This window comes from Chelmon rostratus, chromosome 18, assembly GCF_017976325.1.
Source record: "Chelmon rostratus isolate fCheRos1 chromosome 18, fCheRos1.pri, whole genome shotgun sequence".
NCBI lineage: Eukaryota > Metazoa > Chordata > Actinopteri > Chaetodontiformes > Chaetodontidae > Chelmon > Chelmon rostratus.
Window position 1 is genome coordinate 16,174,909 of NC_055675.1, and position 26,417 is coordinate 16,201,325.

Genomic DNA, 26,417 nt, shown 5'->3' on the forward strand with positions numbered 1-26,417 from the left:
TTTTCATCTTTTTATTGCAGTGGCCTTGGCTGTGCCTGCCTTGCTGAGTTGTCTGAAAAAGCAATGTACAAGAAGACGGGGAGTACGTTTAGTTTTTTTTTTTTAAACAAAAGGCTGGAAATAATAAAATTTGCTCTTTTATTTTCATCCAATTAATAATCAAGTAACTGAAGTAATAATCACTAGATTAATCCCTTATCAAAATAGCTGTTAGTTGCAACTGTACCTCTAATACTGTCTGAAACATCTTTCCTCTGACTGAACATTGCAGCCCGGCTTTTGATATCAAACCAGGAAAGTCAACGTCTGGAGTACTAGAGTCTGAGCTTGTCTCTGAGGCACAAAGTGAAAACGCTTCTTGCATTTGGAGTTTCAGTTAAGAGTTCAAGAAACATTTACCATACCATACCATACCATAGACACTCCAACTAGCACCTTTCACTAAATGATCAAACCCCACCTCCATGAGAAGCTTGAGCCCTGATCTCTAACACAGGGGTGGTCAGTCCAAAAAGTTTTCCTGCATTTCATTATGTGTCGTTCTGTCCAAATTACCCCAGTGAGAAAGAATATGTGGGTGGGACTGAAAGCATGGTTGTAAATTATCTACAAAGTGCCATTGTTCTGCTTCTCCAGTGGAGGTGATGCAACATCCTTCATCTTTGATAGTTTACCAAAGCTCAGCTTCCAGGCTGCAGTGTGTCAAGCTGCATACCTTGACATTTCCCTGACACACATCAAGCATTTCTTCAGTGCAAGAGCAGGCTGAACAAACGAGCTATATGGAATTTACTGTATGTACTTCATAGGGAACAATGCAACCAAAATTAAATATTTGTCTTTAAGCTTGTCATGATAAATTGTGGACCAGGAATTTTAGCAAACTTGGACACTCCGCAAACATTTACCTTTGCTGTTATTACACATGGGACTTCAAAGTAGAGTCTGTCTGAAAACACATTACATTGAATGGGACACCTACACCGGTCTGTGGTCAGCTCTATCATGTCAGATTGTCTGCATTTCAAGCCTCTGGAACAGATACCTACACACAGATCATTAGCAGCTGTTTCTTCTAAAGAATAGGGGGGGAAAATGTACTGCAAGTGTTACAGTGAAGCTGTGACCTTGAAGAAAACCTGGAGCATCTAAATTGTTTGTTTTGTCCAGATTCAAAGGTCATTCTCACAGCGCAGGTGGCTGGTGGTTGCACAGGACTGCCCTGTGAGGGAAAGGTAACAGGGTTGATTGACCCATCCTTGTCAAAATGTCCTTGAGTGTGGGTCACAACGCTGATGCTCACACATGCTCCAGGACTGCTGACCCCCCCACTAGTTGATCTAACGCTGTGTTTACATCGCCAGTGTTTATTGTTCCATACTGTTCTACTGCTCAGATATCATGTGTTGTCATGCTGTTCAGTTTGTTTTGTAATGTGCCCAGTGTATTACAGCAGTCTACACAAGTCATCCTCCCGAGCTGACCCACATGTGCCAAACAAAAATACCAAAGATTTAACACTTGGCACGGTTATGCAGAGTATACAAATAAACTGGACGGTATTTTCATTTAAATGACTCTTCACGGCCTGTCATCAAGCTGCTGCACAGAGTCATAGCTGGGATTCTCAAACACAAAACAGTGTAACTCGCAGTAAAACGACACAATGCCAACTGTCGCTTCAATTATTAGTCTGTGGCTTCCTTAAAGATCACTCTGAGGCTCTTAACTTTTGCACTCACGTCATCCTGTGGCCCCATTCAGCCATCTTTGTTTTTATATACGTCACAAGCTCTGCTGAGATGAAGTGACGTTTAAAATGAGTAGAATTTATGTAGATAGATAGATAGATAGATAGATAGATAGATAGATAGATAGATAGATAGATAGATACTTTATTCATCTCCAAAGAGAAATGTGCATGTGGCCTGATACTAGAGCTGAATGATACAGGATATGAAAACAGTGCAGCACCTGCGATGGATTTATTGGATATTGCACTTGGCCATATTACAATTTAGAGAATAGTTTGACAAATTGCTCAGCTCTTCCTGACACCTCACTGTTTCTTAACAACTGTAGATGCAAAAATCCATAATTGTTCTTATGATTGTTGAGATGAAGGTGACATTAGCTCAAATCTGGCTTGCAGCACATATGGAATAGATCAAAATTAGCATCAAAAATGTCAGGTTTTTCTGTTAAATTTGTAATAAAAACACATCAGTGTCACACATGCAGAGAGAGAAAAAACATGATATGGGCCATTTTACATGCTGTTTGAATGTAGCCTAAAAAAAGGTAAATGCACAAGTGTATAAAATAAATATAAGAAGGACCAGACTGTAAATTACAGAGTAAACTATATCTGATTTAGACTTTAGTCACCATTCTCATGACACGGCTGTATGTAAAGTCCGTCAATCAAGGTGTGTAACACATATTGCTCAACTCAAGACCAGGTGTTCTATAGGCTGAAAGCTGTGCATTATTTATCAGCACGCTGTGTTGCTCCCCATGTACACCACTTAGCAGTTTGTAAGCATTTTGCTCGCAGCTCTGTGCAACCAAACACCACTGACTGCCTGAATCACTTCAAGATACTCAACCAGCCAGTTGAGCAGAACCAACAAACACTTATTATACGCTGCTGTTCCTCTACCGTAAGGTATGCTTGTTGTCTGTACAATTATTACCAAAATAATTTCTCTGCTTTGACCCGACTTAGAAAATCAAGTAAATAGGGCCACAACCAACAATTATTTTCATTATGAGCTAATATGCGGGCAATTTTTTTCAATTAGTCTATGAAATGTGAAATATGCCATTCACAATTTGAGAGGCCAAGGTGACATATCCAAGCACAATCACCTGTTACTGACTTACTTCCAATTCAGGAGAAAACACCTAGTGATAGAGGGCAGTGGGATAACGACTACACATTGGTGTCTGTGTTCACACACTGGTCAGTACTCATCAGAGTCTTCTAGTTTTTCTGAAATATATATATCCACGAGCATAGAAGGTTGTTCAACAAACTTACTGCTACCTAGACTGCTTGTAGATATATTTAGTCCTCAGAGACTCTTTCAAAAATATAGATGAAAAAAATATATTTTTTCATATTCATGTGTGATTTTTTTAGGAAAATATGAAGCAAAATCTATATTTCAAATATAACCAATCTTATAAAGTTTGCATTTTGATTCACATTGTTTAAATTAAGCCATCTGTCATTTTACCATCTTTGTTTGGTTTAGGAAACAGAGTTGGGCAGTAAACAGATTATTTATAAATCCAGATGGTTATCTTTATAACAAAGGTTGGGCGTTATTAAACAACCGTCTGAGCTCACCAAATATCGACGGATGTGTTTTTCAGTGAAACACAGGTTTATCTCCGTGACTCAAAGTAAATACATGAAGTTTATGGCTAGCAAATTTCATAGCAATTATGTGCATGCTTACCCAGCAGTGAGCTGTGACCACTGAGTCAAGCATGCAAATGTATCTCTGCATGCAAGGCAGCACACAGAACAATGGCAATGTGTATGAAATCATGAGCTCTCTCACCTGTGTAACCTGTGATCCAGCCCCACGAAGACACCATGGCCAGCAACCATTTGAACATGACTCCTTCAATGTGCCAGAACGTGGAGCTGTCCCATATTCTCAGCGGCTGCAGAAGCAGCAGGTATAAGCAGTAGGATGGGATGGCTACACAGTTGTTGAGGAACATGAACACAAAACGGAGCACAGCCTTGAGCAGAACCCAGCCCAGTTTGCCGGCCCCGTCCAAGAGCTGTGCCATCCTGATACACACCGTCTGTAACAGAGACACAGCAGCAGTTAGCATCTCGGCTCGGACTGGATTGCTTGACAAAAGACAAGACGAGCCATGTGTGCACACATAATCCTTACTGTAAACAAACGGGTGTGCTCTGAGGTGGACACAAATCCCCCAAAAACCCAACGTTACACCATGCACTCCGGAAACACCGAGGGGTGAGTCTGCCGCTAACCGGTTGAGGGTGAGGCTGTTTCATTGAATTTAAATGTAATACGCGCGTAGTGGACGCTATCTCCTGGTTATTATACATGAGCATTTATCCCGACCTGTGGTAATTTGTTACTCGTGACATCCTGCAAGCTAGCTCCCTAGCCTTAACACTAATACACGCAAAGACAGGACCATATAAGGACCAGTCGCACGGGACGTGGTCGACCACTTCAAGACATGCTAGCTAGCAGCAGGCTGAGTTAGCACAACGGGAGCAGTCGTTCGGAAATGTGTCGGGTGTGACAACCCGTGGGCTGGATAGTTATTGAGAAAAACCCACTGGCACAGACAACAGGGTGGCTAATAAGTAGTCCAGTATTTTATGAGACTAGACCAAACGTTGACTCGAACGCTGGATGTCTGGAGGCTGGTGCAAAGCGCAATATCCGTGTGCCTCATCCCGAATATAGTCCGACCCTGTTTTTGCTAAAAGTCTAGCAGCTCGTGTTACTTACCCAATTAATGTCGCTGAAGCATCCAAGGACGGCCAGAGATGTAGCTAAATGTTGGAGCGAAATCAATTGTGTCAAGTGGAGCTAACCTAAACGGTTAAGTTAGCATTTTTTGCTAGTTGGCATGGCCAGTCTCTCTCAAATCTGGGGACAGTGGTGGAAACGTCTGATAACGTTACAACAAACCCCGCGCGATAAAACTGCAGTTGCACCCATTTAGCTAACGTTATCCAGTGCTGCTCGGGCACGGTAAATCCCCGTGGGCACCGTTAGCTCGCTAGCTAGCTAGCAGGCGACTCCACTTGAGCGTCGCTGGCTCCATCTCAGTCAGAGACACCGGGATAATTCCACTGATGCATCATCATCATCATCATCACCGTCAAGTTAGCTAGCTACTGAACTCCCATTAGCGAATACAGACGAGAGGCAGTTCCGGCCGGGTCTGGCATCAACGCCGCTAGACAAACGGTGCACAAACCGAAAACCACATATGAACATCAAATACGAAGAACGGCGATTTTTCGTTTCTGGGCTGGCAGGACCCGTTATCTTTCTCAGACCCAGATTCACGTAGCGCTAAGTCACACAAAACATTTAAAGAGTGCGAACGGAAGTGACTCCTCTTTACCTTCATAATAAAAGTTTGAGTCGTAGGAAAGAACGTTTCCACGCACGATCGCGAGATATTTCTAATCTAAACTACCCCCATTGTATTGTATGTATATTGTTTACTTTAATACCTAGCAAATAAAGCATAATAACAAAATATTCATTTGCTATCACTGACATATATTTTGTTCTTGATTTCATTTTACATAGTTTGCTTGTTATTGTTCTAACGATATATTGGTTTACACAAAGAGAAACCTTGCTTATCTTTATTAAGGCATGTTCTTGCTGTCTCTGTCAACTGAATACACTATGGTGTTGCCCAATAACCATCATTACTTACGTTTAAGATAAAGATTTGAAAAGGGATATAATGTGGCATGAATAAATAACATTGAACGTAAAGTAAAACCTTTTATTTTGAAAACCACGTGCGGAACTTTAATTGGTATTGCTCCTCTCTTGACGCTCCTGTTCACTTGACGCCAAATTCTGGCCATTAAGTGCGCAGGCTCTCTAATGTCAAGTGCTGATGGTTTCAGCATTCTGAAGAAGAAACTGCCTTTTTGGTGTTGTGACTAAATCTTACGGCTTTATTCGAAGTCATCTGGACTCAATCACGGCAGCAAGTTATTGTTTGATTACACCATCAGTGTGGCTCCGTGAGTTCACCGTTTAAATCGTTGAATATGATTTCATTATAACCAAAAACAGAGTGGGCTATTTGAGCAGAGTTTGCATCATGATGAAAGCATGTTAGAATGTGAAATAATGAAAAGCTAGCGTCTCGTCTAAATGTAGGGAAAAATAACATTAAAAGTACAAGATTGTGTTTTGGTAATAGGTAATTAAATGTTGGACTGTAGGAATGAACATATAAAACTATGTATTCAAAAAGTCTAAAATTAACAAGTCTGGAATTGGCATCACAGAGATTGTAGCGCTCTTCAGACAATGTCCAGTGAATGACCAGGGTCTGCCCCCTGATGGCCCTTCAGGTTATTACACTTTATACAGCATGGATGACAGTAAATCCAAGGACATTCAATACTACATTGCCCAGGAGATCACTGCATGCATGAAACGCTATTGGATTAAGCATGTGTCCTTTACACCTGATCACACTATTTTGGAAGGATTACACTCAATGTGCTGCATTAAAATTAAATCTGGTCTTTTAATCGTTGAAAAATATGTACATATTCAGTTTCTACACAACAAAACAGGTAAAAGTACATAACATAAAACTGTTTTTGAGCACAAAGAATTGAAGAGAAATTCATTAGAAGCGAGTGTATGCACTCCTCTGTGGAGCAGGCTGAGCTCCACCCTGCTGCAGCTGATGGCGGAGCTGCTGAGAGTAAGGATCCTCCAGGGATTTGACAGACACCGTCGTCTTGGGCCCGGTCTTCCACTCGATGCCACTCTCATCCACCACAGAGGCCTCCACAGTGACGTTGTGAGTGCCCAAGATGGAGAAATTCAGCAAGAACTGAGTGCTGAAGTAGTCGTTGTGAGGTTCTACCCGCTGCTCGATCTCATTAGTTTTAGTGTCGAGTGGAATCTTAGAAGAGGACAAATATGGGAGTGTTATCATCAACCGGGCAGCAGCACAGCCACAATTCACCAAAAATGCAAGAAATGGGAGCTCAAAAGCCAGAACTAGTGTGATAAAACAGTGTGCAGCAAACAGAAGACACCTTGTAGTCCGGTCCTGTCTTGCTCTGGAGAACCGAGGTGACATTGAGACAGACAGACTGGACCTTCCTGAAGAGTCCTGGAGTCGAACCGTGCTGCACCACCCCCTCCACCTTTAGAGTCAGCTGCTGACTGTTCTGCACTGGGATTGGTTCACTCGGCGTTCGTGGGGAGGGAGAGAGGGCAAGCTGGAAAAATATAAGACGTACATGGGTCAGTGTTTAGACAGCTAGAGGAAGAATGCTGCACTTAGGCTTGTCACAATTATTACATAATCGCCTGACCGTGATTGTCTGAGCTGACCATGATCATTTTGCACAATCTTTTCCATTCACCTGGATAAAATCAGCTGCACTAAGCTAACAGAAATGTCATATTTCCATCACTATTTTCATGTTATTTTCCACCATTTGAGGTTTGACTGGTGTTGTTTTAATGACATGACGTCTCCTTGCTCCCCCCCTCCTTCTGCTATGGCTTAATGGCACCTGAGCAGAGAATGAGCTCCACCAGCTGTATATCTCAATGCGCTAAACTTCTTATATCCGTGTAATGGCAGTGGATGGAAACAGACATCGCTTTGCATTTTCTGTTGCTGATTTTCTGTGAACTCTGTTAAAATTTGGGCTAGATGTGGATGAAAACATGGCTAATGTTAGAAATGCTGCAACAAATTAGAGAAATAGGTGTGTGTCTATCAGCTAGTTGAGACAAATAAACTGGTTCCAATGTCAGTTTGGAAAATAAGAGCTTGGCCGTTAAGACTTTACTGCTGTAATTAATTGTATGACAATTAATCAACCTCTAAACTTTAATGATGGCCACAGATCTGGTCGTTTGCAGCTGCAACTGTTCTGTCTGTCACGAGGATCACACAGTAAGTGTTATCTTCTGTTCCTTTGCACTGTATGTGAGCTGCTGTTGTCAGTCAGCTGCATTCTGCACACTTGTGTTGTCAGGATATGTAAATCTACCAAAGGGCATTTCTCGTGTACTGCTTTTATTTCTAAACAAGAGATGCACACAAATCATATCTTTCATACATTGTAATGCACACATTTTCTTAGCAGTAGATAGCAAGCAGTGTAGTGGGCGCTCTACCATTCTTAATGTATTACATTCTGTTTTGTACCTGCAAATTGGGTGATTAAGATGATTATAAAATGAGTCACCGTACCTTAATGCTTGTGGACTGGAGCTTTTGGAAGAAATACCTCTGGAAGGACAGCGGCACCCTCAGCAAAGCTATGACAGCATCACAGAGACAGCCTGTGTGCTGGAAAACAAACAGCAAACAACACATTTTCATTATTGACATGATGTGCAATTTGCTTATTCGCCGTCCTGTTCCGATCAAAATCTCTCCTTCGCGAGAGACCTGACCAAGATGGAAAAAGAGTTTAGACAATATCCACTTTTTAAGATAACGTATGCACATGGAGTGGAGTAACCAGATCCAAAAACATTTTTTTTAAAAGCAAACACCAAAGACAGTTAGAGTAGCAGCAGAATAAGCACAACTTAAAAAATACCCTCCCTCCAGGTAAAATGTAGCATTAATCTTGTGCTCACAAAGTGTTCGACATTAATCTCACCAGGCATGAAACAGGAGGGTGTTTCTTGGTGAGGCTCTCCACTTCCTCCAACACGCGACTGAAGACTGACATCATCCGTCGCTCATATTCACTCTCTGTCTGGACCGACCCCAGGGTGCCATACTCCTGAAAACTAGATTACAGAGACGGAGGGAGACAATCTGTTACAGTCAAACGTCTGCCAGGAAAATGCCTTCAGGGGATGTGCGTGTTATGGCAAAGCACTTTCAATAGAAAACACAAGAGTACACGGTGCAGAGAAAAACCTTTATATCAAATTAAATAAGACGCATTTATTTCCATTCCGTTGTCATCTATGTCAAATGCGCAGCTTGCAAAAAAGATACATCATGCTGTAATAAAGCATGTTTACATTCCTGCCATTTTTCCCTTCACACTGTACTAACACAGAGGATCTACCTTTTCTCACATGTCAACACAGTGAAAACCCTCTAAACTGTGGAGATTAATAAATGTACAAGTCATTTCACTCTACAGCAGTTTCCTCACAGATAAAGATAGATAAAGATAAAATCTAGACTAAATTCAATATCAAATTTTCGAAATAAATGAGTACAAATCCCTTTGTTCCTCCTACCACAGCAGCTCTCACCTGGCTGCCTGTGGGTCCAGTATCAGCGCTTCTATTACATGGGAGACGAGCAGGCAGCTCTGCTGTTGTCTGAGCAGACAGTTAAAGACGCGTGACTGCTGTTACAGAAAGAAGACGCTTCAGCAGAGACGACAGGGTCGTCAGAAAAACGAGACAAGATGTGACTGAGGTGTGTTTAAGGATACAGCTCCACATTGCGAAGTGTGGCATAATCGGCATCAAACGACGACTGGTGTAGATCGGCGTAGCGAGCTGCAAGACTTCTGAACTCATCCATACAGACCTTCATCTGGAACAAAGAGAAACAGCAGTGACTTGATTATTTAATCTTCTTGGAGGCACGAATCCTGTTGGTAAATGCAGCAAAGGTCTTGGCCTGTTTTCTTAATCCACACTAGGAGTGGGCGACTTCCTGGTTAAATAAAAGTTAAAGAAAAAAAATAAATTTGATGATTTTCTTCTTCTATTTGGAGCTTTTATACAACTCCTGCTCTGTATTTACAATTTCACTCTCCTCCTCCTCCTCTTCCATGTTTTCTGGTCACCCTCTTCTTCCGGACTCTCGTACAATCTAGACGTACTCCATATGAAAAGTACCCTGATGATTTGGTGCTATATACATGAAATTGACTTGACTTCTGCGGCAGTTGGCAAACCAGAGCTTAGAGGCGCATTACAGCCACCAACTGGGAAGCAGTCCTGCTGCCCAAATCAGGTTTCTGATCCAGAATCCAGCCCCAATTTGCTACATAGCATGCCCCGAATATCTAGAGGAGACTACAGGGGATAGCTCCCATGGTGGAAATGGAATAAGGAAATCTCTACTGGTGGACATATTTCTACCATCGCACAGTATATACTCTAGAACATCACATACCCCAATCCTGATTCACACCTGCTGCTGGATTTTGATCCACAGCCAAGATTTTAAAATGCATGTAGCTGTTCTTTCTATCCATTTGTACCAATCACACCTGGCAAACATCTGTCCCATTTACATCCTTGTTTCCTCACATTAATACTCTATGTAAAAACTAAAATGCTATTTCAATGAAAATGGGACATTATTTGTGATTCATAATGTGGATCGGGTCGTGTTTTTCTGTCCAAACTGTTCTGTGTCTGAGAGAAGCAAAATCAAGCCCAACCCAAACCCGACGCAGTTGATGTCAGCTGAAGCACTGAGTTTGTGTTGCTGTGTCATGCATCTGATCAGCCTGCGACCTCTGTCAACATGTCGCTGCAAGGCTGAATTCTTCTTGCTGTCATATCTCATCAGGGCTCCACACGTTTTACATTTTACACAACCAACTGCTTCGTTCTTACCTGCACTGACGACTAAATCAAAATGCCTCCATCCTGTCGATTTCCTTGCTTCTATTTTTACTAAAACAACTTGAAAGCACCACATGAAGTCAGCTAGACCAGCCGATGTAACTGAACTAAACTCAAACCCGACCATCATTTCAAAAGAACAGATTCCCCACAGGCCGGCAGCCTCGCACAGACCAGCTCCAACAACCACACTATCAGCGTTTTACCTGCATGGCGATGCGGCCGCACCGCTGCAGGTCATTGCCCGAAGTGAGGGCGATGGTGGTGGCGATGGCAGGAGGAGGGCTGGTTTTCAGGCTGTTGCAGGTACAAATGAGCTGCGACAGGGCTTGCAGGGTGTCGATCCGCAGCTTAATAAACTCGCACTGGAATGTAAGCGGGCTCAGAGGAGTGCTGGCAGCCTGGGGAGGAGGAGGAATTAATCAGATAACAGCACATAAACACTACAGTTAAGTAGCAACGCAGATCTCATTGAGATGGCCTAAGAAGATACCGTCAGGTATTAGGTGAGTTAACCCATTAACAGTTTGAGATGCTGCAAAATCAGCATCAATCAGCAGCTTTAATCTTCTGCCACTGGTGAAGTAGGAGGAGGAACTGTACTAATGTTTTTTGACAAGCAGATGCCTGGCAGTGAACTGACTGTGAGGGAAGCGATGCCCTTTTGGTAGGAGCGCAGGGCCTCGGCGATGGCGCTCATGGCTCCGCTGTAGTCTCGATCCGCCACGTGACTCAGGCACTGCTCTGCCTGGGAAAACTCTTTCAGGCTGTTCAGCCAGAAGTAGAAGTGCTCTGATGCCACACGGGTCCGCAGACTCTGGTACAGCTCGCTGGAGAACTCATGGCACCCCTGCGGATTAATGGTAATATTTCATCATTGTGACATATCCATGAGGGCTGAGTCAGGGTCAACTGGACTTGCTTTAGATTCATACAGACATTTTGCCAAAACAGGCTCCAAAAGTTTTTTAATTCAAACAAATAGAAGCTACTGCCAAGGCGCACCTGTCCCAGCTCTACAACAGACTTAAGGGCATTTAAGAGATTAGGTCTGCATTTCCATCATGGTGGCTCAAATAGAGGTCTGGAGTTAGAAAAAAAATAGAGTACAGTTAAGGTGGCCAGAGCTTCACACATAAATTATCAGATACTGCACCTTCCATCGGACTACTAATGTCTTTCAAGCGGCCTCTTAATTTAAGCAAGAGGATGCTGGGTGGTGCTTCTTATGTACGAGCAGATGAGATTACCATGCGCGAGGCTTGTCGGGCGATGCGGTACACCGTCCAGCCATTAGCGACGTTCTCCAGCTGCTGTTTGATGACAGTCTTCACCTCAGCTGACAGAGACGACTGGCTGGCAACAAAAATCACTGTTGCCAAGGAAACCTGCAGCAGTCACAGTGGGGGAGGCGAGTGTTAAAATCCAAAATCAGAGATATGTAAGAGCAACAAAAGCACATCTAAAAATGAGAAAGGATTTTTATATTGAATGCGGTGTTGTTGTGGTTTAGCAGTAATGCAAAGGCTAAAATATATAACAACAAGCTCCATTTCTAATTGAAAACATGCATGTGTTGGCTGACGTTCCACCAGAACATAGATATGAAACAATTACATCTTAATTGCCATGTACATGCTTTTGTGAGTCTCCTGTGCTTTAAAAAAAAAAAATTAAAAGTACATTTAAGCATTGTTAGAGCTTTAATTTACAGCAGCTGATATCTGACTCATGCACCATCTCTCACCAGAAGCTCCTGCTGCTTGTCAGTGGAGGAGTGACTGGCCACTCTGTAGAGGTCCACCAGATCTCCCAGCATGCCATCACCCAGCACCGGCAGGTGGGTGGCGATGGCTGCCAGAGCGTGGCACATGAGAACGCGGGAGGAGTCACAGGATAAGTGGAGCTGGCCGAGCAGGAACTCTACGGCTGATTGGCTGAGATGAGGTCGACTTTTCAGCAGTTTAACTAATGAGGTGAGGGCCGTCTAGGGTCGACACATAAAGGGTATTATTACGTCACAGTGTAGACGAGGGTCAGTTGATGGTAAACATTGTCCTGGTAATCGATTATCGCTACATACATTTCCTGAAGGTGGATGGCAGTGGAGTTAGATGTTTGAGTTAAAGAATACTGGTATTATAGTTGTCAGAGTTAGAAAAAGTTGTAACAATTCAGCTTTTCTGAACAATGCATCAAAATAATTTTGCCTCCTATAACGTCCAACAGATGTTAAAGATGGACACTGCATTATCATCGCTTTGCTATATTGTGATAGGGCACATCCCTACAACAAAAGCATTTGGGACTGTACCAAAAAAGTATTGAATGTCATAATATTCCTGCAGTCTACGCCCTCTGCTTTGTTGCTATAATGTTGTCTTACTTTGAGTGTGGCTTGTGCACTGGGGCTGCTGTCCTGACTGCATAGCATCAGAAGGGACTCCACTCCCAAAACTGTGTCCTGCTCCAACTGTACTATATCTGAGGAGGAGAAGCACACACAGCAACACTTAGCCTCGGCACAGAAGAGCAAACATCAGCGGACTGACTGTGAGATCAAAGGGTTAGGAGGAACTGGTATTAGAACAGCCTCTAGCCGAGCCATTATGTGCTGTAACTAACCTTTTTCTGGACAGGAAATGGCGATGTTGGACAGCACTATGACCCCATGAGCGGCCACAGCCAGGTTGCTGTGGTAACAGCATTCTTGTGCCAGTTTAACCAGGTCAGTGAGCCGAGGGGGAACCAAAGAGCCACCTGAGAAGAATGTTTGAGAGGAATACAGATCAGCACAGTTATGCCCTTCGAGATACAATTCCGACACAGGAAAAATTCCCAGTGTGATGGAGAACAATTTGAAAGTGATCACAACCTGTCATATTATTAAAGTACTGCTTGATTGCAATTGTTCCAGAGAGGGTGGAGAGGACAGCCAACATTCCCAGCTTCAAACTGTTGTAAGGGCTGGTCAAGGCGCACTCACACAGGGTCTGCAGAGATAAAATCCCATTAGATTACTGACAGATTTTAAACCAAAATGGAGAAAATCCTGCAGTGCAACTGTCAGCATCTGAAACTCTACCTGAGTGTTTTCTCTGATCCAAAGGTGAGGAGCCTTTTTAGCCAGGAGCTTCAGGTCATTAATTGCAAGTCTCTTCACAGCTTTTCTTGGGTCATCTTTCAGGTATTGAAGGAGGAGCTGTAACTGTTCAGACAGGGAATAAAAGAATCATTGAGATTTTTTCAAAAGCTACAGGAGTGCAAAAATAGCAACATTAATAGCCAAACGTTAAGGATGTGCACTTCCAGATCTCCTTTCAACACAAAAAACTGCAGTAGTTATTTATGCTACGTTCACACACACAGATACAAAGTAGTAGGCGGTGTCTGTGGGTTTGTTGTGCTGAGCACGAGTACCTAAATCTCTGTAGCTCATCAGGTGGTGCGGGGCTACAAGGCCAGCTCCCATCCACAATGACCAGTGCACATGTGTCAACCCACCATCAACGTAACTAACCAATAACAATGAAGCACAGCTGTTATGGTACTACCTGCTTTGGGATATCGACAAGGGAGGAGGCAGCCAGCTGGGTGAAGGTGTGCAGGGTGACAATGACCATGGGGGTGGAGGGGTAAGAGTTGACCAGGTGCTGAAGAAGCTCTCTGCTGCTGGAGGCCAAGCTGGCATCATGATGCATGTGCTGCAGCATGGGGATCAACTTCAGCTTCAATTCCACTGGAGTGTCTAAACCTGGAGTTGAGTGGAGTTGAGACATAAGTAGAAGATGAATGAAAGCATTAAATAAAAGATGAAATGAACATACCAACACATATCTACTGAACAGAGAGCTTTGTTCAGTGATGAGCAATGTATTGCAATGACTTATTGATTGTAAAATATACGAATAATATTTGGTGGTATTTTACTGTACAGTATAAGAAGAAGAACAACAAAAAGAAGAGGGAGAAGAATGATAATTTTATAGTTGCATGTTTAATTTTGATTGTCAGATAAACTGTATTTATTTTAGTGTGGACTACAATGTTAACACTGACCACATTTAACATGGTGTCTTAACTATGATCTCCTCAATTAATCACCAGTTTTAGCCCTTGACTGCTTTTATTTTAATTTGTTGGAACATTTGCAGGACAGCTGTTACATTTGTCAAACTGGTCTGCAACCTTCTACGTACAGAGAAGAGATTTTACCTTGAATCATCTCACTGACTTTGTTGCAAATCCCTGCTGCAAAGTCTCTGAAAATCAGAAAATGCATAAAACACACCAAATTTGTGTTAAACAAAACATCAACCCAAATATATGCACTACAGCTCAGGTGAAACAGCAGTTTTCCTTACTTTGACTGTGCAGAGAAGCTGGCAGCAGCGAATATGGCTGCCTCCACTTCTACATTGTCGTGAGAGTCCAGACTTTGGCGGATACTGTGGTGGGCATTCTTCCTCTCTGGGATGATGGAGGCCAAACTACCAAGCATCCTGAAAAGATGGAATAACATTAAAGTTGCTTGTTTTAAGCCTCAGATATCTGGGAGGTATCATCTTTCTTTCTTTATGCTGGCACCTCCATTCTAAATTAGAAAACTTGTGCCAACCAGCATGATGTAAAACCTCAGTACAGTACCCATTTTTACCTCAGAGTGATGGCTCGAGCCACAGGGTCATTGCTATGGATGACAGAAAACACCCTTTTGACAAATTCGTCCACATTGATGATCTTTTCCAGATGTTTCTCACTCTGTTGAGTTACTTTCAGCACGCAGAGGCGCAGAAAGTTGTTCCTGAAATCAGACGGACAAGCTTTTAGAAACAAGGTATGATTGACAGCCAAAAAAACATTACAGCTGTAATAATTACACAAAATGCACACAAGCAATCAGCTGTAATCAGCAGCTTTTACTTGAAATGCACTCAGTTGTCAGTTAGTTAGGTAAACCTCAGCCAAAGTAATATAATCTAAGGTTATAGCCCTGCAATAAATCTGACCATAATGCATAATGAAATTTAATGTTCAGCTTTTGTTTATAATATTTATGATCATTTTGGGGTTGAATTGCATAATGTATTACTGAACGCTGTGTCTAAAGTTGAGATCGGGATTTATTGCATGGCTAGGTGTACCTAATAAACTGGCAACACAAATGTTGGTTAGTCGCAAGCATTGTAATTCTATACAAAACATTAATATTTTTCCAGTCAACTGAACAATAGTCTCAATATGAATTTATAATGCATCCATACCCAAGTCTGAATATATCTGCTAGTTTCAGAAATGCAGAGTTGATGAGAATGGGAAAAGGGTACTTCTGGAAGAGTTTGGGGAAGAGCACCACAGCCTCGCACTGCTCTCCCAGCTTCCCCGACCGCAACCCTGGAATAGAAGTAATTTCACCGGTCACAACAAAGCAGGGACAACTCACAGAGTCAGCAAAATTTAGCAAAGCCGACACATGGAGAAGACACAACACAGAGAGATCAGACTACAACCGCTGAGCCATATGCTAACTTCTTAGCAAGCTAGCTCACGCACCTTTGTCCAGCTCCATGAGAGCGGAATTGGCGTCGAGTTCTTGTTCGCCATAACAAGCCTCTGACAAGAATGAACGCGCAGTTGAAAGCGACATTACTGTTTTGTTTTTTTTTTCTTCAATTGACAAAGAGGCTTGACAGCACCCACAAGCTGTTAGCATTTCATTGTAAAGGCGTTCAAACACAAACCGAAAATTTGAAGAAACACTGCTTCCTGTCTACAGTTTCGGTTTTCAAAATAAAGCGCTCATAACCACTCTGAAGCTTCATTCATGCCTATTTCCTGTTTTCTTAAAATCAAAATATTTATGTAAACAGGCTAAGATAAACTATTTCCGTTTAAAGTGCAAAGTGTATTTACTGGAGTACTTCTCAATTTTTCAATTAATTTGTATATTACTTGAGTATTTCCTTTTCATGTTACTTTATGTTTCTACTCCACCACATTTCAGAGCGAAATATGATGAATATGATGAGTAGTTAATTTTCAAAGGGGTTTTATATTGTTCACGAATAATTAGGTTTATAAAAGGTGAATCGTACTAAATTACCACAACAATATGTAGCTAGTTTTACCAAATACAACATCAAAAGTAATGCTGATGCATCAGTACTTATAATATAAAAGAAAAGAGGAAAGTGCTTTGTTATAGAAGAAACTACCCAACGGTATAAAATTATTTTGAAAGGACGGACGAGTCGCCGGTTACTGTGGCGCAGGGGAAGCGGATGTGGAGTCGATGCTGGACAGGAAGTGGCTGCTTCAGCCAATGGGAGCGTGGAACGCAAGTTTAGCGGGGGATTCGGTCCTTGCGTTCAGACGATCTGTTCGCGGGAAAGACAAGCAGCAGCAGCAGCAGCACAGAAAGAAGATCGCCAGCCAGCGATCTGACAAACTTCTTAGTCTTGCATAAAAATATTGCAGATCGTCTTCTACCGCTGTGTAGGGATGCTTTTCCGCTCGGTTGTTGACAGAGGAGTGGGCCGACGAAGGCAGAATGGTGAGAGAATTAGTATGTCCTGGTGTGCCCTGTGCTTTATTGTGCTATCTACCCAGCTACTGGATAAGTTAGCTTAACATCAAGGCTAATGTAACCCAACCATTCTATTTTATATTTGAACTTGCAGTTAAAACCATTATGATACAGTTTACAGTTGGATCTTTGGTCCGTTGCCGTGGTAATGACCTAAAACGTAACTTTCCAAGTAAGCTCAAATTAACTTTATCTCATGTTAAACTGTTAACGTAGTGTTAGTAACGTAGCGTGTTCGCCTGTGGTCGAACATGAAAAGGTTTCGTTGTGTAAAGGTATATATATGGTAAAACGTATCTAAGACACTCACAGTGAAGAGCAGTTTAGGCCTGGGTGGCAACTTATTGCTGAAACCAATAACACCACATTCATAATAATGGTTTTACACTGTCGATCACGATATGACAAATGTAGTTAATATAATATGGAATAAAATGACACTGATGTACAAAGCCTGTGCTCTGCTATTATGCATTATATCAGATGGCTGCAAATAACGACTTTTTCATTATCCATTAACCTGCAGATTATTTTCACAATCAATCCTATAAAAAGAAAAATGCTTGTCACAATTTCCAAGAGCCGAAAATGATGTTTTCAAATTACTTCTTTTTACCAGCCAGCAGTCAAAAACCCAAAGAACCAGTCGTCAATGACAAAAGCAGCCAATCTTTACATTTAATATGATGGAACCAGCAAATGTTTGACATTTTTGCTTGAAAAATGACTAATTGATTCCAAAATAGTTGGTATTTAGCTCTTTTTCAATCGATTAGTTGATTAATCATTGCAGCGCTAATCAGACTAAACTCAGACTAAAATGTGAAAAACAAGCCCTGCACTAATTAATTCTGTTAGTTATTAATTATAATTTAGTGTAATTAATAACTGATGGAATGTGGTTAAAAGAAAGTTATTGCCTTTTATTACTGGCTTTAACTAAGTCAAATAAGAACAAGAAACTACAGCCATTAGGTGGATGCAGTAGCATAACTAGCACATTTTACCATCTGAATACAGTGGCGTAAACTGACAAAATTGACATACACAAGTTATACCATCTGAAAATAGTTTCTTTGATCTATCCAGCCCTCACTGCAGATCCATGGCCCAGGTACCCTCTGAGCTCCCTGCTAGAAGGCTACCAGTGCGTCCGACATGACGAACACATGTCTTACGGCAACCTGGGCGAGTCTGTGCCACCGTTTGGACTGGCTTTCTCCTCTGGTAACCCACCCGTGCATCACAAGCCATATTATCATCAGACGATGCACTGTTGCCATTCATCAGTATAACTTTAGTGAGCCCTCTTCTCCCGTCTCTCCTCAGCCGGGGACCTGCAAAATGTCCTTGCAGCAGCTAATGAAGAAGGCATTGTTCGGATCTACAACACGGAGAGCCGAGAAAAGCCGCTTCTTAAAGGTGTGTGGACAGGCTCCCTTTTTATCACAAAAATTCAACAGGAAATATCAGTGGCTAATAGTGTGTGCATGTCTGCAGAATGGCTGGCTCATGAGAATGCTGTATTTGACATCGCCTGGGTACCAGGGGAGCCTCACTTGGTAAGTACATTTCAGGTTATTTCTGTCTCACCAGTCTTCTTGTGTTGTCTTTGAACTGGCTGTTTGTGTTTCCTCATTATCTACCACTGTTCATATAGCATTATAGCCTTGTTTTTAAATGATTTTTGTTTTTTTCTTCTTTAGGTGACTGCTGCCGGTGATCAGACAGCCAGGCTGTGGGATGTGAAATCAGGGGAGCTGTTAGGCAGCTTCAAGGGTCACCTCTGCAGCCTCAAGTCTGTTGCGTTCACACCGGAGGAGAAAGGTATGCTATATACTGAGGGGTTGCTGTATTTTGTTCCCTGTTTTTTCTCAAAAGTCACGAGAGAATACTGCAGCCTGTTATTCACGGAGTGTTTATATAGGCCTTCGCCTGTTAGTATGGCATTAATGACCACTAATACATACTGCATGCCAGGAAGGAAAAATCGATCAGATTTAAAATGAAAGGAAAGAACAGATTCATGGCATGAGAAACTGAATTTTTCTTTTTAATTGAATATCTTTTGCATTAATGATTATTTGTTGTATCACATTATTGATGCATTGTTCTCTGTGAAACAGCTGTGTTCTGTACTGGGGCCAGAGATGGAAATATTATGGTCTGGGACACCAGGTGCAGCAAAAAAGGTATCAATTCAAAATTTCAATTCCAGGGACTTTGGTTTCATGTTGTGTAATATGTAGTGTTTTCATTCTTAAAATGTTTTAATATACAACGCTGATTCTGAAAAAGTTGTGATGCTGTAAAACAGAAATTAAACAAAATGTGTATATTTCATGTTTAATTTCATCAGCGTCATTGATTTGTGTAAATATCTGCTTGTTCTGAATTTGATGCTAAAAACATGTTTCAAACAAGTTGGGACAGGAGCAACTAAAGACTGGGAAAGTTGTGAAACACTCCTAAAACACCTGTTTGGAACATTCCACAGGTAAACAGGTTGACTGGTAACAGGTGATAGTATCATGGTTTGGTATGAAAGGGGCATCCCGGAAAGGCTCAGTCGTTCACAAGCAGGGATGGAGCGAGGTTCACCACTTTGTGAACACATGACTGTATAACGGATGTTACTACATGGGCTGGGGAAGAGTTGCTGTCAGTAAACACAACTTTTTTGGAATCAGGAGTTGTATAAGGCCGTATGGTGCAAGTGCTGAAAGATAAGGGGGCATCTTAAGTTTGTGCAGGCTGTGTGATCATGTTTGTATCTTGCTCCCAGATGGCTTCTACAGACAGGTGAAACAGATCAGTGGTGCTCACAACAAAGCAGAGGCGAACCCCCTCACCAGAACAAAGAAGAGGAGGAGCAGCACACGTGGCATGGCTCCCAGTGTGGTGGGTTTCTTCAACAACTTGACACATTTAATCAAAGTATTGCTGCACAGAGGGAAGGCTGATCTTCGGGCGTCTTGTCTGTCTTGCAGGATACCCAGCAGAGCGTCACAGTGGTTTTGTTTCAGGATCAGCACACCCTCATCTCTTCTGGGGCTGTCGATGGGTAAGAAACCACCGGTGCTTGTCTCTAAAAATCCAGCCAGCCACTCTAAATGGCAGACGGCCATATTCATTTTTCTGTTCCTTTGTCTCAACCAGAGTAATCAAGATGTGGGATCTGAGGAAGAACTACACCGCACACCGCCAGGATCCTGTTCCGCTGCAGACGTACCCGTACCCGGGGTCCTGCATGCGCACGCGACTGGGTCCGTTTTGCACAACGCTGGACATCATGTACACCTGAATATGCAAACGACCAGAATAAGCTGACTGTTGTTTTGCATGTGTCGCAGGTTATTCCGGTCTTGTGCTGGACTCCACGAGATCCAGCGTCCTCTGTAACTGCACTGATGATAGTATCTACATGTTCAATGTCAGTGGAGTGAAAACGACTCCAGGTAAACAAGGACTCCACTCTGATTATATATATATATATCTATATGTGTGTGTCTGTGCCAAAATAGACATTCCCTCATTAACATCACTGGTACATTGCCACTGCACAGCACTAGATGGTGCTGCAAACTAATGTGCTAGGCTTTACCTGGGGAGAGTGAAGACTTTGTGTGCTTGTACAAGCGTTTTCTCATATCTTTATATCAGAGCTTTGAATGGGTGAAGTCCTGAGGGATGTGGACCCCTAATCAGCATCAAATCAGTTGGCTAACACTCACACACTGCAAGCCAGGTAGCCATTTTGAGTCACAGGGGAATAGACAGGACCACGCTCATCAGCTCATTGAGGCTCATGTCACGTGTTTGCATCATTCTGTTTCAGGATCAGTCGCTTTCCGAGTGGAATCTTGATTTAGTGATTCGAATGTTTCTGTTTATTTTCCTCCACAGTGGCAGTTTTCAGTGGCCACCAGAACTCCTCCTTTTATATAAAGTCCACTGTTAGCCCAGATGACCAGTTCTTGGCCAGCGGCTCAAGTGACAACCACACATACATCTGGAAGGTACGGCCGCTGTTTTATTTCAGCACATTAAAATGGGAACTCGTTCTGTCGTGTTTTAGGATGCATGTGATGCTGTTTTTAAACATAGTTTCACATTTCAGATCTCTGACCCCGAACATCCTCCTGTAATGCTCCAAGGCCACAGTGAGGAAGTGACATCTGTTGCATGGTGCCCAACAGATTTCACTAAGGTGAGGCAACAAACTTTCATATTTCTTTGTGAAGTCTGAACTTTTCAAAGACTTTTTGAGTTACCTGTAGCTATATAACCAGTCACAGCTACGGTAATCTCCATCCTGTTTCCTTTTTGCAAAACCTTGGTTGGATTCGGAGGTTTTTGTGTCTCCCTGCTGTGAAGCTGAGCTGTTTTAATAGGCTCCGAAGGTGGATTTAGGCTCCGTGTAATCCCCACTGCTCTGTTGGCAGATTGCTTCCTGTTCTGATGACCACACTGTGCGGATCTGGAGGCTTCGGCGGGAAATGGATGGAGTGCAGTCTTCAGTGGGACAGGCCAACCTTGTGGGCTGGGCGCGTCCGAAGTCTCCCTCAAGTAAGTATTACATCTACGGTTAACTGCCGATATATACAATTTCCTTTGATTCCTGCTCAATTTTTCCTACTGGTGCTTTACCTCGGCGTGAGAAATGTGTGCCTTGAATGCAAAATGTGTCATTCAAAGTATTCATGGTGTCACATCTGAACTAACAAGGACTTCTGCTTTTGTTAAGGGCCTTCGATCAGAGCTGAAACCACCCCAGCCAAGACCCAAAGGACAGAGAGTCTCGGTGGCCTGGCGTCGCCCCAGCTTGCTGTCTGCGCTCCCAGTGGAGCGGCCCTGCCTCTGCCCTCCAGCACCACCTCACCCATCCCTTCTCAGGACACTAAGGCCGCTGTTGTCCGCCAGAGAACACCGTCCTCTATCAAACAGTGGTTATCCCCGAGCCGTGGATCTCCTGGTCGGGTCAGTCTCCCGCTCCGCCAGGTGCTGAGCCCGCGTCCCCAGAGCCCCGCTGGCAGCACCTCTCCCGCAGAACGACGCGCCAAACGCAGGCTGGAGACCGGCGACGGTGCGTCCGCGAGCTGCGATGGTGCAGAACAGTGTGACTGCGTTACTGAACTCTACCCCGCAGCCAAGAGAGGCCGGACCCTGTCTGCAGCCTGCTGCCCCGCTCGAGAGAGCCGGGTACAAACAGACTGTCACTCAGAAGACAACAAGCAAGCCTCATCGAGACAGACCGGCAAGGAGAACTGCTCCCCCAGAGCAGTTGACTGGTTGTCGGTGATGGGCCAAAAGATGAGGAAAGGTCAAGAAAGCCCCAGTGCTCCCAGAAGCCCCAGCGCCTCTAAGAAACAAGATGGCAAGACACCAGCTTCACCGGTACGCACAGAAATGCTCCCTGCTTCAATCAGTATTATTAGTGCTTCTCCATGATGTCCTGTTGTGTAGTGTTTGAGCTTTTTCCCATTTCACCATCAAAAAACGCCTTTGTCACAGCTGTGATTAGATTATGGAAGGCTGAAATAATGAAGTTCTTTTAGGAGCAGCACTTTCTGAAAGTTTGACATTTTGGCGAATTGGCTTACTTTCTGCCTTGCCGAGCATTCGATGTAAGATGAATGCAGCTCTCATATCTGTCAGGTAAATACGAAGCTACAGCTCGCCGCTGGTTCGTGGCGTCCTCAGAGCCGGATGGTCGAGACAGATACCACATAACTGCAATGTCCGCGATTCTATTCCGGTCATACCCCTGTCGCTCTCTCTCCCCGCGTTTCCTGTCTGCCTTTGTCCTCTATGGGGGCTTTCAAAAAGAGCTAGCAGTCGGTTAGCTTAGCTTAGCACAAAGACTGGAAATAGGAAATACAGCTAGCCTGGCTCTGTCCAGAGGCTGGTAACCTTTAACCTGTTAGTCAGCACCTCTAAAGCTCACTAATTAACACACTACAACTCATTCTGTCCCCTCTGACAGACCCAGATAGCTTTTCCCTCCCGTCTCTAGTCTTTGCTTGAAGCTAAGCTAACTGTCTGCTGCTGGAAGCTTCATATTAACTGTACAGACATGTGTGGTGTTTATGTCTCATGTAAGTCTCAGGGAAGAAGATTCTTGTATTTCCAAAATGTGGAGCTGTCTTGTCGTGTCAGGTCATGTAGAATTGCTTTCAGGACATAAAAATATGTATCACTTCTTTTGGCTGTGGATGTCTTCATTTGCTTCCACTTACTTGGAATGTTGTCAGTCGAGAAGTTCAAGCTTACGCTCTTTACTGGAAGTCACTGAGAGAATAACTGCCTAAGAGTAAAGATACTCAGAGGGATGATTGTTTGGTATTTGTGGTCTGTCACTCCTTGTCAGTGCTACTGCTTACATGCATGGGGATGTTTTCTAGCTGTTAAGGTGAATATTGAATTTACCCTTTTTTGCTGTTTTTCAGACCATCCGCTCACCACAAACCATGAAGAAAATCTCCACGTATTTCACAAGAAGGCCTCTGGAGTGACCTCTTGTGCCAGTCAGATGCTCTGTGCTTCTGTTTAAAATGTTTTATTTTGAGTATTTTTAACCTGAACCCACAGACAATAAGCCTCTGAGAATGCCTCTGTGTCCGGATGACATGAGCACATGACCCCGGGCCGCACAGAGATCGACAGAACCGTAAGTCTGAATATTTGATGCTGTGGTTTTCACATCCTGAGAGGCTGCTTTATTTTAATTGGGTCATAGGTTTTACTGTTGCCTCCTACACAATTTTCTGGTGCTGTGTGGAATATCTGTTAAAACAAATCAAGTTGCACGTTGCTGAGTAGATTTTTCATTTTACTCAAACCTGACAACTCTAAGAGATGCTTTAGTGTTTGATACAAGAACCCACATTTAATAAAGTTGTTCAAGAAGTCAACCACGTGTTGAACCTCAAGTGCAGAGAAAACTATTTGTCTGCAGGTGTGGAAATATATTATATACTGCTGAAAAACAATGCCAATAATTTGATCCACATCTTTCAGCCGTTTTATGAACTTCACTAAGATGCATCGTTTCATCTCTTTGTGGTTTTTTTCATGTATGGGTTTTGACATCTGTCTTACAAAAATTCTGCAAAATGTAATTTTTCTTGAGCAAATGCTTAAGTTGTTTATATGTACAAAATAACCAATGATTGTCTCTTGGTTCCTTTGTATTTAATTGACACAATTTTGCTGTGGTCAGATGTTATTAAATTGAAAATAGTTTTCAAAGTGTGTGCCATGCTTTTGGTAGCATATTATCAGTGTGATCCATGTGTTTGTGTTATAAAGGGTGCTTGGTGGTGAGCCACAAGTGAGAATAAAATAGTGACTTTAATCATTTACTGCAGTGGTTACAAAGTTGGTCTCCTTATGACCCCTCTTCACAGGTTACACACCTTTTTTTCTCTGACAGTTTTAATTGAATACTTTTAGGAGTATGGAGAGTTAAAATAATTCAGTAATTCAAAGAGAAAGGGAACAGATTAGAAAATAAAGACTGCAGATGAAATGCTTCTTCCCTGGTTTTCCTAATGTGTTCAGCTTTTCGAAGTCTATCCGAAAACCAAAGCAGGATAGAAAAATACTTGTATAACAGCCCTTCAGTGGCGTCCTGCGGTTGTGAACCACTCATCTTCAATTCTCGGCTGATTTAATGTTAAAATATGTATTATTTTATAATTGTCCCCTTATTTAACTTAGAATTTTCTCATTCTCTCCCTCTGTCCCAAGGTAAATGAAACGTGAATGATTGCTTTCCCTGATAAGAACCACATAAAGAGAATAAAAATAATTTTGGTCTAATTTTATTTTAATAGTAGCAAAGTTGTGATTCATCAATAGTAAACCATGTGTAACTGTTGCAGATTTTTTTTTTTTTTTTTTTGAGTCACTGCAGTTACTTTCTCTGACCAGCACTGCCCACTACATCTGCCACTCCTCATTCAATGTACAACGTCATGTATTTGTTTTCACATGTCACATGTTCAGGGCCCGCTGTCTGTGCGACTTGATTGGTTTAAAAAGTTTCAAGCGTTTTAATTCCCTGTTTGTGATTGGCCGTTAGAGCTGTCACTTAATGACGTACGACTGTCAGGCTCTGCAGTCCTCCGAACAGCGAAGTCGTGTAGACAACGGCTGTACTGGCAACATTTTTATGGCTGCCTAGTCAGCACGACACAATTTGTTTTATTTCAGAACAGTCGGTGTTTTTAGAGGCCGTGACAAAGAAACTACCCCTCTTCTTTCACCGAGGAATGTACATAAGACGGAGGCACTCGATTGTGGACAAAGCTAACTTTTAAGTGCTAAATGAGACTCAGCCGTCGAGCGAAATTGAACTTCATCGATCGCGGATAGTTCTTCTGAAAACACACTCAGCGGAAGTCTTACTCGGATTAAAAGCAGTGCTTGAAGAATTGGATTTCGTGTTAATACGAAGAGGTTCATGGGGCAACTATCTTTTGTAACTTTCTTTCCCTCAACAGCGGTGCAAACTTGTCATAGTGGCATACGTTAACGTCAGCTAATTTTAGCAAGCTAGCTAGGTACAATAGCTGGCAGCGTAGCTGAACAACTTTTTTTCTTATGACAATGTATTTCACACGTTTTGCAACAGTTAGTTAATTAGCAAACACGACGAGGCAGTAAAACATACGAAATTTAGAAAGTTAAATAATAATTTACGTGCGTTGGTAACTTATCCTGTGGGCAATGTCATGAGTTGTAGTTTTGTTTTTTGGCTCGTGTTTTGAGGATTCTTCCCGTGTTTCTAAAAACGAGTTGCCCTAATGATGCAGTTTGTGGACACCTTCTAACCCCAATACCGAGCGACCATGTTGGATCATACGGACTAACATAACACTTGGACAGGAGACGAGCCTCAAGTCGCGCAGTTGGCCCCATATTTGTGTGCTGATGCGAACGGTGGGAACCGAAGAGGAAACCTTTCATTTGACCTAGGGATACAGTAGCTCGTCTGAAGTCTTCGTCGGTTTATGCATCAAAATGTCGGCCATCTCCGCATCCGAGAAAGTGGACGGGTTTACCAGAAAGTCCATGAGGAAGGCGCAGAAACAGAGAAAATCCCAGGGCTCTTCTCAGTACCGCACTCAGAGCGCTCCGGTTGAGCTTTCCCCGCTGCCGCAGCTCAAAGGTACGGTAAGAGGATGAAGGGGTCCGCCGCTTAAAATAGACTGTCATGACCGGTGTGTTGTGCACTGTTATTTGCGCAGCAACTACATTCTGTGTGCACATCATAAGATTTTCAGTAAACACACATAAAGTGAGTGCAAATATTTTTCACATTTTACATGCATAACTGTGCAAACGTCTTAGACCAGTATGTTTAAACCTGCTGGACAGGGCAACACATTTATCTAAGAGTTGTGGACACATCTGCAAATATTTCTTTAGTAGTTATTTGCCGAGTTTTATGTTCTTACTGCATA

The 26,417-nt window shown here is 42.7% G+C and overlaps 4 protein-coding genes across 5 annotated transcripts in view; 2 read left to right on the plus strand and 2 right to left on the minus strand.

Annotated features, from left to right (window-relative positions):
• Positions 1-5,056, minus strand: part of lpgat1 (lysophosphatidylglycerol acyltransferase 1) — a 45,155-nt gene extending 40,099 nt beyond the window's left edge. Inside the window, exons 1-2 of the mRNA XM_041958562.1 lie at positions 4,515-5,056; positions 3,573-3,825 (exon numbers count right to left, since the gene is read on the minus strand). Coding sequence (XP_041814496.1) covers positions 3,573-3,810 — 238 coding nt within the window. The 5' untranslated portion in view covers positions 3,811-3,825; positions 4,515-5,056. The remainder of the gene's footprint in view (positions 1-3,572; positions 3,826-4,514) is intronic.
• A 1,227-nt stretch (positions 5,057-6,283) lies between these two features.
• On the minus strand, positions 6,284-16,044 carry ints7 (integrator complex subunit 7). The gene is made up of 20 exons (XM_041958771.1): positions 15,915-16,044; positions 15,626-15,755; positions 15,019-15,165; positions 14,726-14,863; positions 14,577-14,623; positions 13,916-14,115; positions 13,447-13,569; positions 13,237-13,354; positions 12,987-13,121; positions 12,748-12,845; positions 12,109-12,348; positions 11,612-11,749; positions 11,005-11,211; positions 10,568-10,762; positions 9,212-9,315; positions 9,027-9,095; positions 8,414-8,546; positions 7,996-8,094; positions 6,821-7,006; positions 6,284-6,684 (listed from the first exon to the last, which is right to left on the minus strand). Exons 1-20 carry the CDS (start codon positions 16,006-16,008, stop codon positions 6,403-6,405), a joined length of 2,883 nt encoding a protein of 960 aa, XP_041814705.1. The 5' UTR covers positions 16,009-16,044; the 3' UTR covers positions 6,284-6,402.
• Positions 16,045-16,758: 714 nt separating this feature from the next.
• dtl (denticleless E3 ubiquitin protein ligase homolog (Drosophila)) lies at positions 16,759-24,685 on the plus strand. Its single transcript, XM_041958912.1, has 15 exons — positions 16,759-16,914; positions 18,037-18,174; positions 18,277-18,369; positions 18,448-18,509; positions 18,654-18,774; positions 19,074-19,139; positions 19,733-19,848; positions 19,938-20,011; positions 20,107-20,213; positions 20,301-20,405; positions 20,854-20,966; positions 21,068-21,157; positions 21,393-21,516; positions 21,695-22,344; positions 23,397-24,685. Exons 1-15 carry the CDS (start codon positions 16,863-16,865, stop codon positions 23,460-23,462), a joined length of 1,977 nt encoding a protein of 658 aa, XP_041814846.1. The 5' UTR covers positions 16,759-16,862; the 3' UTR covers positions 23,463-24,685.
• A 402-nt stretch (positions 24,686-25,087) lies between these two features.
• The window catches only part of ppp2r5a (protein phosphatase 2, regulatory subunit B', alpha isoform), a 42,938-nt gene continuing 41,608 nt past the window's right edge, over positions 25,088-26,417 (plus strand). For both annotated transcript variants that reach the window (XM_041958266.1, XM_041958267.1), the window contains exon 1: positions 25,088-26,122. In XM_041958266.1, the coding sequence (XP_041814200.1) occupies positions 25,975-26,122 (148 nt within the window). In that variant the 5' untranslated portion in view covers positions 25,088-25,974. The remainder of the gene's footprint in view (positions 26,123-26,417) is intronic.